The sequence below is a fragment of the Ogataea philodendri genome, assembly GCF_020536065.1.
Source record: "Ogataea philodendri strain CBS6075 chromosome Unknown scaffold14, whole genome shotgun sequence".
Lineage (NCBI taxonomy): Eukaryota > Fungi > Ascomycota > Pichiomycetes > Pichiales > Pichiaceae > Ogataea > Ogataea philodendri.
Window position 1 is genome coordinate 295751 of NW_025764159.1, and position 9190 is coordinate 304940.

Genomic DNA, 9190 nt, shown 5'->3' on the forward strand with positions numbered 1-9190 from the left:
CCGCACATTAATTAACAATTTTCCATTGCCAAATTAATTAATCAGTTAATTATACAATTACTTTCACTTGTTATGATTCCCGCTCCTGAGCCAATAAAAAACCGGGAATTCGATAGCGAGGACGCCGTTGCAGGCACAGAAAGGTGCTATTCGAGCCACTCGAACGCCTCCATCGACTCGCTCGACGCCATCCAAGAGGAAACCGCCCAGAGGAAAGACCCCGTGCCTCTCACCACGCAGTCGCTAGAGCAACATAAGAAGGCAATTGCCACGATCGCCCCGATGTTGGAGGACTTTGTGCCGGTGTTGTCGAAATCTGAGGTGCTCAGTCCCGTCAACAACACCCTGTCGCGCACAGTGTCCAACATCAGCTCGTTGAGCATCGGTAACCAGGTGCCTCCCACCACTCAGAATAGTCCGCAACACGAGCATCCGGTGGCTATTTCTCCAGGAACCCCCGACGCGGGCGGACTGGCCGTGTTCAGCGACTCTCGCACCGCCTCGGCCGCCCCTTCAAATGGTGGCTCTGCGTCGAGTTCTGCTGCACATATGTCGCACAAGATGCGCACGTCCTCGATCTCTGTGTCGGAGGTTTCCGGCCCTAAGCTGCCCAAAATCGGCACAATTGGTGTGTGTGCCATGGACAATAAGGTTCTGAGCAAGCCGTGTCGCCAGATCCTGAACCGTCTGATCGAGAACGGCGAGTTCGACACTGTCATTTTCGGTGATAAGGTGATTTTGGACGAGTCGATTGAGAACTGGCCAACATGCGACTTTCTGATCTCGTTCTTCTCCAGTGGGTTCCCGTTGGACAAGGCGATCGCCTACCAAAAGCTGCGCAAACCGTTTGTCATAAACGATTTGATCATGCAGAAAGTCCTGTGGGACAGAAGACTGTGTTTGCAGATCTTGCAGGCGGCTCAGGTGCCAACGCCGCAAAGGCTGGTGATCTCGAGAGACGGCGGTCCGTTGGTGGACGACGAGTTGCGCACCAAGCTCGAGAAGCTCGGCGTGGACTGTTCAGAGGTGCCAGAACCAGACTGGAAAATGGTTGACGAGGACACTCTTGTGGTGAACGGCCAAACTATAAAGAAACCGTTTGTCGAGAAACCCGTTGATGGAGAAGACCACAACGTGTATATTTATTATGCCAAGGAGAACGGAGGCGGAGGAAGACGTCTTTTCAGGAAGATTGGAAACAAGTCTTCTGAGTTCGATCCTAGTCTGAGCAACATCCGCACAGAAGGATCGTATATCTACGAGAAGTTCATTGATACGGACAATTTCGAGGACGTGAAAGCGTACACTGTTGGGCCGGAGTTCTGCCATGCCGAGACCAGAAAGTCGCCTGTTGTGGACGGAATTGTGAGAAGAAACACTCACGGAAAGGAGGTCAGGTATGTGACCGAACTTTCTGAGGAAGAACGCCAGGTAGCCAAGCGTGTCAGCAGCGCTTTTGAACAGACGATCTGCGGGTTCGATCTTTTGCGAACCAACGGCAAGAGTTATGTGATTGACGTTAACGGATTTTCGTTTGTGAAAGACAACGACGCTTACTACGACCAGTGTGCTTCAATTTTGAGACAGACATTCTCCAAAGCAAAGACAGAACGTAATAAGACCGCTGTTGCTTCGGAGGAGAAGAAACAGAAGTGGGTGTTCAAGGGAATGATTGCAGTGGTGAGACATGCCGACAGAACACCAAAACAGAAATTCAAGTACTCATTCAAGTCTCCGATTTTCATCTCCTTGCTCAAAGGTTATAAAGAAGAGGTGATCATCAGAGAGGTCCGTGACTTGAAGATCGTGTTGCAGACTGTCCGTGTTGCTCAGGAGCAGCATTTGGAGGACCAGGTCAAGTTAAAACAGCTTGCTACCGCTCTTGAGAAAAAGATGGATTTCCCTGGAACTAAGGTGCAGTTGAAGCCTTCGCTGAATGATGAAGGTGAGATTGAAAAAGTCCAGCTGATCATCAAATGGGGTGGAGAACCAACCCATTCGGCCAGATACCAGGCGTCGGACGTTGGTGAACAGTTGAGACAGGACATCCAGCTATTGAATAAAGATGCTTTGAAAGATGTTCGCATTTACACTTCTTCGGAGAGAAGAGTGGTTGCTTCTGCACAGCTGTTTGCGAAGTCTTTCATTGCTGAGAACGATCTTCCTGAAGACTTTTTGCAAGTGCGCAAAGATCTGCTTGACGACTCGAATGCTGCGAAAGATCTCATGGACAAGGTGAAGAAGAAGCTCAAGCCGTTGTTGAGACAGGGAAAAGAAGCTCCTCCACAGTTTGCCTGGCCTCCTCGGATGCCCGAGCCTTTCATTGTGATAAAGCGGGTGGTGGAGCTGATGAACCACCATCACCAGATCATGGAGCGTAATTTCGAAACCAAACAGGTAGAATCGTTCCAGGAGAACTGGTGTTGCGGAGAGGACCCGTACTTGTTCAAGGAGAGGTGGGACAAGCTGTTTGAAGAGTTTGTGAGTGTCGAGAAAGTGCATCCTTCTAAGATCAGCGAGCTGTACGACACGATGAAGTACGATGCTCTGCACAACAGAGACTTTTTGCAAAAGATCTTTGTGAGCGACGATGTGGAGAACTTGTCTCAGCTGAGCTCGTCGCTAGTTCGCCAGTATCCGATCAACGTTCTGGCCATGAACAATTTCAAGGTGAACGATTCGTCGTTGGACAACTCGTCTGCTTCCAACTCGTCCAACCCTGCCGGTTCTATTGGCTGGGTGCTTTCCTCGTCGTACAAGCCGTCCTCCAGAGACGACCGCAACTCTCCATTCGACGATCCAAAGTACGATCTTTTGCGGGAGCTGTACAGATTGGCCAAAGTGCTGTTTGACTTTATCTGTCCTCAAGAATACGGTATTGAGGATAACGAGAAACTGGACATTGGACTATTGACGTCGCTGCCTCTAGCAAAGCAGATCATGAGCGACATTTCCGACATCAAGGAGACCGACAAGGCTGCCACGCGCGTGTATTTCACCAAGGAGTCGCACATCTACACGCTGTTGAACGTGATTTACGAGTCGAAGCTACCAATGAAGATTGCGAGAAACGCACTTCCAGAGCTGGACTATTTGTCGCAGATCGTGTTTGAACTGTACGAGTCCGAGAACAGCGTCGGCGGCAAGACACACTCAATCCGGCTGCTACTTTCGCCGGGCTGTCACACACAGGACCCGCTGGACGTGCAGCTGGACGAAAAACACTACATTTCGTGCATCAGACGGATCAGTCTGACCAGACACCTGGACATGGCGTACATGCAACAGAAGCTGAAGAGCCGGTTCTCGCGGGTGTCGCTGCCTAAACGGTTCACGCCGGTGAACATATCCAGTCCGTTGGCGGAAGGGAAGCCGTAGAGTCGATATCGACGAAATCAAACATTTTATTAAATCAATCTAAGTAATGACGGCCAACGAGTCGAAAAGCACACTGATGCTCTCGCCAAAGTGATCTCTTCTGATACACTCGGCGAAGATCGGCGACACGTCGATGACGGTGAGTTTCTTGCATTTTTGCGCCCGGGAGCTGCTGATCGGATACGTGTTGGTGACAATAATGCCATCGATGTACTCGCACTCGTTGAGTCTCTCAAGGCAGTCGTTGGCGAAGATGCCGTGGGTAGCGACAATGTAGCACTTGTTGGCTCCGCAATTCATTCTGAGGTGCTCTGCCGCAGCGATGAACGAGGTGTGCTTGTCGATCATGTCGTCGACAATGATGGCCGGTTTGTTCTGGACGTTTCCGACCAGCGTGATGAGCTTTTCGCTGGCGTTGAACTCGGGCTCGTCCTCGTCGTCGGAGTTGTCGTTTCCAAGATCCGAGTTGTGCACAACCGCAGGCTCCTCGTGAGGAGCAGCCACAGCAGCGTCCTCTACCACATGGCCCTTGACAATGCGCGCTGTCTGGATGTCGGTGCTGACAATCACGTTTTCCTGCTCGACCTCGCCGTTCTCGGTGGTGTTGATCGTGGACGCTGGCTGGCGGTGGATCACTTTTCTGCCCGTGAACCCGTCCTTTGTGCGTCTTCTGTCGGTGTGGATCATGGCGAAGTTGACCTTGAGCTGGTCGGCCAGCGCAGTGACTCTTTTGGTTCCTCCTGGGTTCTTAGAAACAACCACGGCGTCGCTGTAGTCTGGGATGTGCTGGCGGATCCAATGGGCCAGCGTAGGACCGGCGTACAGGTTGTCCACCGGCTTGGAAAAAAACCCCTGCATCTGCGAGGCATGCAAGTCCATGGAAACAACGTGGTCTGCGCCGGCCATGATAAGCAGATTGGCCAGCATACGCGCGGTGATGGCACCACGATGTTTCTTCATCTTGGACTGCTTAGAATAAGGAAAGTGCGGGATAACAGCAGTGATCTTGGCAGCAGAACCACCTTTACAAGCAGAAATCAGAATCAACAACTCCATGATATGGTCGTTTGTCTCGGTGGATCCCGACTGGATGATGTAAACGTCCTCGTCTCTCACAGAAACGCCGATCTGGACGCTGGTCTCCCCGTTGGCAAACTTCTTAAGGGTGACCGGAGCAGCATCGATCCCCAGCTTTTCGCAAACAAGCTGTCCCAGCTCGGGGTGGGAATTTCCAACAAAAACCTTACACTTTCTCATCTCCTGAAAAAGATGACTGTTTGGCGGGATGTTGTCCTGACTCGAAATAATGGTGAATACTAAGAGCTCTGGCTTACAGCCTGTGGTACATTAAATAAAAAATTTTAGCCCTGCTCAATTAGGCAATCCACTTTTCGCCGGATATCAATTAACTCTATCTTGTTAGGGTGGGATTGATTTGCACAGCCAATATATTAAATTAGTACAACTCCAGCTGTTGCGGAGTCATTTCGTACTTAATCCAGTTCGGAAGACAATTCTGGTCGTACACGTCTGGAGGAGCAAAGTATGCTGGCTCGTGGTCCGTGGCACACTTGTCGCTGTTTGGCGAGTTTTCGTACGGAGAGTGGTGGTAGCCAATGTCTCTGAACCACCAGACTTTGCTCTTATCAGCAAACAGCCCCACCCCGACAGAATGCACAGGAGCGTCTCCCCATCTCTCGTAGTAGAATCCGCCCGCAGCCTCCAGAGCGTCGTACCATTTCGAGTACGCCTCGCCTCTGTAGAAGTCCATGTCGGCGATCTCAAAGTTGGACCAGAAGTGGCACGTTGAGTATCCACCAGCACCGTTTGTGTTATGCGGGTTTTGGAGGTTCTCTGTCAGCCACTTGAACGCTCCGTTCGGATGCACCAGCTCTGGGTTCTCCAGACAGAATTCAACAGTGGTGTTCCACAAAGTTTCGATGGTCAACGGTTCGTCATACAAACTCACAGTGAATCCGTAAGTGAGCTCGTTGTCTCTCATGAACTTGAACACGTCGTAATCCACTTTGCAGAAGAAGTTCACGTTTGGCTCCACTCTCCAGTAGTACTTGAACTTCTTCAATCCTTCCAAACGGTAGAACCATCCCGAGTTGAACCGACACATGTTGTGGTAACTCTCCAAACTGGCGTAGTTGACCTTGTTCTCGGTCAGCTTGGCAATGCCCTGCTTGTACTTGACCGGATCCACGCTCGAAGGCATCTGCCAGATCGACTTAGGAATGATCTCGTAGTAAACACGGCCGGAACAAACAGCCTCGACCTGTCTTTTGAACTCAGGAGTGAACTCCTCGTCATTAATGAAGGTGAACGGATAGTTGTATCTCCAGTTCCAGGTCTCTTCGAGCTGTCTGATGGACGAAACAATACCATCAAGTTCCTCGTTTCTCACCAAAGACAGTAGCGTTGCGTTGGCGAGCTCGTAGTCGTAATCTCCTTCCTTCTTGTGAACCAGCTTCATGCCCTTTGGTTCGTTGATTTTCTTGGATAAAACAGACTGGTGGAACTTCATCTGCTCCTCCACTATAGTGTCCTTAGGAGTTCCCGCTGGGAAAGCTCCGTTCTTGAAAGTCAAAGCCTCCTTAACCTGTTCAGAGGTTAGTGTCTTGTACTTGCGTGCTGTGCTCGTAATGTATCCTTGCAAGTCCGAACGGTATCCATTTAGCAGCTTAGAATATCCCTGGACCGTCTGTGTTTCGCGCGCAGCATGCAGCGTAAATCCCAGGATCACGAACAACGCGATGATTCCGGCAGACAACCGGATAAATCGTTTATTAAGAAGCATCAGGAACGGGGGCCCAAAAAAATGAAACGGAGAAAAAAAAGTTTGTTAACAACCAACTGATAGCGTGTTCTGATCGGGCCCGGTCGACCGTCGACAGACACAAGGCGGCCCGTGATGCATACGCCGCCAAGACACGTGACGAATATGGCGATCCAGTATGGGCAGCATGTTGGTGCCGTATGTAGGGCAACTGGGGGTGCGCGTCCCGCTCATGCCCCATCGTGTGTGCGTAATTTACATGCTTATCGTTAATCGGTGGGCCCTTACATTGTGTCGTTGTAAGCCCCCCACTGTGGCTTCCGGTTTAGTAAAGTCCAAACACAGCCAAAAATAATTTTTTTACTGTACATCCTAATCAACCAAGATGCCACGCCGATTTACCCAGTCATCCAAGCGCCGCACGTCCATACTTTCCGGCTCGCTCAGCAGGGCAGGTCTGTTTGTGCCCCAGGACTTTGTCAAGAACGAAGATTTCACCGCAGTGGTCACAAGCGACGACCTGGGGGAAGACGAACCGCTTTTGACACAAGTCGCACCAGAACCGTCAGTGCCGGACGAAACCGTGTCTGAGGAGGCCAAGCTGCTCCAGGCAAACAAATTCCCCATCAGACGCTACTCTGCGGTCGAATCGGGCCCAATTCCAGACGCTGACGACCGCGAAGCCATTGACGAGTCTTGGGAAGAGGCCCTGAGAGAAGGAAAGATCACCACAACGCGTCTTTTCGAGCTCCAGCGACTGTTTCTGTCGTCCATCCCACTCGTCGTCACATTCCTGCTGGAGAACTCGCTTGGTCTCTGCTCAATCTTTGCCGTTGGCCATATTTCCCCACAGGCCTTGGCAGGAATTACCCTCGGTACGATGAGTTGCAACATTTCTGCATTGGCAATTATTTGCGGCCTGGCCTCGTCTCTTGACACGTTCTTGCCACAAGCTTATGGAGCAGGCAAGTACAAAGTGGTGGGCTTGATTTTCCAGAGGTGTTCCGCTCTGATCTTCACAATCATGGCTGTTGTCTGTGTTTGCTGGTGGATCTGGGCCGAGGTCGTCTTGATCAAGATCCTGCCCGATGAGGAAAGCGCAAAGCTCGCCGCAACATACCTCAGAGTCATCACCTTCGGACTGCCAGGCTACATCTTCTTTGAGACGGGAAAGAGGTTCCTGCAGGCACAGGGAATCTTCCAGGCTTCCACCTACGTTCTCTTCGTCTGTGCTCCATTGAACGCGCTACTCAACTATCTTCTTGTCTGGGTGTTCAAGTTCGGCTACGTCGGAGCCCCAATCGCTGTCAGTATCAACTATACGCTCATGGCTCTTGGTCTACTTACATATACCATCACAACCAACAACGAGGTGCGTCCATTGAGATGCTGGAACGGACTCACTTTGGAGAAAGCTTTTTCCAACTGGAAGGAACTCATCAAGCTCAGCATCCCAAACCTCATTATGATCATGTCTGAGTTCTTGGGCTTCGAGATCCTCACTCTTTTGTCCAGTTATCTCGGAACTGTTCCTTTGGCTGCCCAGTCCGTCATCACCACCATGGCTTCTCTCACCTACCAGGTCCCATACGGAGTGTCTATCGCTGCGTCTACAAGAGTCGCCAACTACCTGGGTGCAGAGCTTCCAAAAGAGGCCAGAATTGCGGCCAAAATGGTGTTTGTTCTCACTGCTTTTATTGCCGTGGTTGACACCTCACTGCTTCTCCTCGGCAGAAGACAGATTGCCAACCTCTTTTCCAACAACAAGGACGTTATCGAGGTTGTGTCCAGTGTGCTTCCGCTTGTGGCCTTTATCCAGGTTTTTGACGCTCTCAATGCCACCAGTGCCGGCTGTCTTCGTGGCCAAGGTTTGCAAAGAATTGGAGGACTGGTCAACTTGGTGTCTTACTATGTCATCGGAATCCCGCTCGGCTTCTTCCTCAGCTTCTACTTCCCTAAGGACCATCCTCTGGGACTGTTCGGCCTCTGGACTGGTTTTGGAGTCGCTTTGCTGATTATTGGTGCCATCCAGAGCTATTATGTGATCTCGGCCGACTACATCCAGCTGGTCAAAGATGCTGTCAAGAGAAGTAACACGCATTAGGTCAGCCCCTTGATCTGTTGTTCGATTTTCGCCAGTTGGACAATTAAGGACAATGCTTTGGAGAAGTTAGACTGTGCTGTGCGCAGAGACAGTGGAACCATTCCACCAGCAAACATTTTTAGAGCTGTTTTACTAGCTGTCTTTTCTTTGATAAGATCAGACGTTTCCCAATCTATATTAACAAACGGATTTGTTTCTCGTAGGTCCAGGAAGTTCTGGTATCTTGTATTTCCTGCGTAGTTGGCCCTTGCCAGATCAACAAACCCAGACTTGAGCAGCTCGTCCAGCTCTTCATGGATCTCGATGTACTTTGTGACAAGATCCAGTGTATCGATTTGTCTCTTCTGAAAATGCGTTGGAATGTCCGAAGTGTGACGCTTCGGTAGCAAATCGTCTGTCATCGTCGAGAATTATCAAATCTTCAAAAAGATATTGATAGTTTGGGTTTCCGACAAATATATAACGTAATCACAATCTCAGTGGGGTCAGCGCACTGTTTTCGCGAAAAATTCGGCTGCCATTAAATGGGAGGTCAATTCGTTGCTGTTCGAACAATCAGTTTGGCTGTAGCTATTGCAGGTTAGTGTCTTGTAGGGCTTACGAGAAGCTATTGAATGGAAACCCCGGTTGGAACACTAGCTATAGCAATGGACTGTATTACTCAGAGAATCCCGCACTTACACACAGTATCGTCTGTGTATCCTTTTATCAGTTTCCGTTCACAAAGTTATGTCGTACACCCCGTAGCACTGCCACACCCACCAGATCTGGCGCTTAGCGCTAAATATATTTGAAGCACCCAAAAAAAAAAATTCCTTCCCCATCAACGGGTTCCTCTTTCACTAGGGGAGACAGCCGTGAGCAATTGCATACAATGGTTCCTATGCTCATTCCCTATCAAGGCAATTCCTATCAACGGTTCAGGT

At 50.2% G+C, this 9190-nt stretch overlaps 3 protein-coding genes and 1 pseudogene across 4 annotated transcripts; 2 read left to right on the forward strand and 2 right to left on the reverse strand.

Annotated features, from left to right (window-relative positions):
- Nucleotides 1-72: 72 nt before the first annotated feature.
- Nucleotides 73-4698, forward strand: OGAPHI_006550 (uncharacterized protein; the record flags this gene model as incomplete). The annotated part of the gene is made up of 2 exons (XM_046207848.1): nucleotides 73-3352; nucleotides 3470-4698. The coding sequence occupies 2 exons, from the start codon at nucleotides 73-75 to the stop codon at nucleotides 4696-4698; spliced, it is 4509 nt and encodes a 1502-aa protein (XP_046058813.1).
- On the reverse strand, nucleotides 2607-6787 carry OGAPHI_006551 (annotated as a pseudogene). Its single transcript has 4 exons — nucleotides 6563-6787; nucleotides 4842-6076; nucleotides 3486-4651; nucleotides 2607-2863 (listed from the first exon to the last, which is right to left on the reverse strand). Coding segments are annotated over exons 1-4 (2883 nt in total).
- OGAPHI_006552 (uncharacterized protein) lies at nucleotides 6546-8264 on the forward strand (the record flags this gene model as incomplete). The annotated part of the gene is made up of 1 exon (XM_046207849.1): nucleotides 6546-8264. The coding sequence occupies one exon, from the start codon at nucleotides 6546-6548 to the stop codon at nucleotides 8262-8264; it is 1719 nt and encodes a 572-aa protein (XP_046058814.1).
- OGAPHI_006553 (uncharacterized protein) lies at nucleotides 6981-8665 on the reverse strand (the record flags this gene model as incomplete). The annotated part of the gene is made up of 4 exons (XM_046207850.1): nucleotides 6981-7381; nucleotides 7514-7770; nucleotides 7879-8272; nucleotides 8398-8665. The coding sequence occupies 4 exons, from the start codon at nucleotides 8663-8665 to the stop codon at nucleotides 6981-6983; spliced, it is 1320 nt and encodes a 439-aa protein (XP_046058815.1).
- Between the last annotated feature and the right edge of the window lie 525 nt (nucleotides 8666-9190).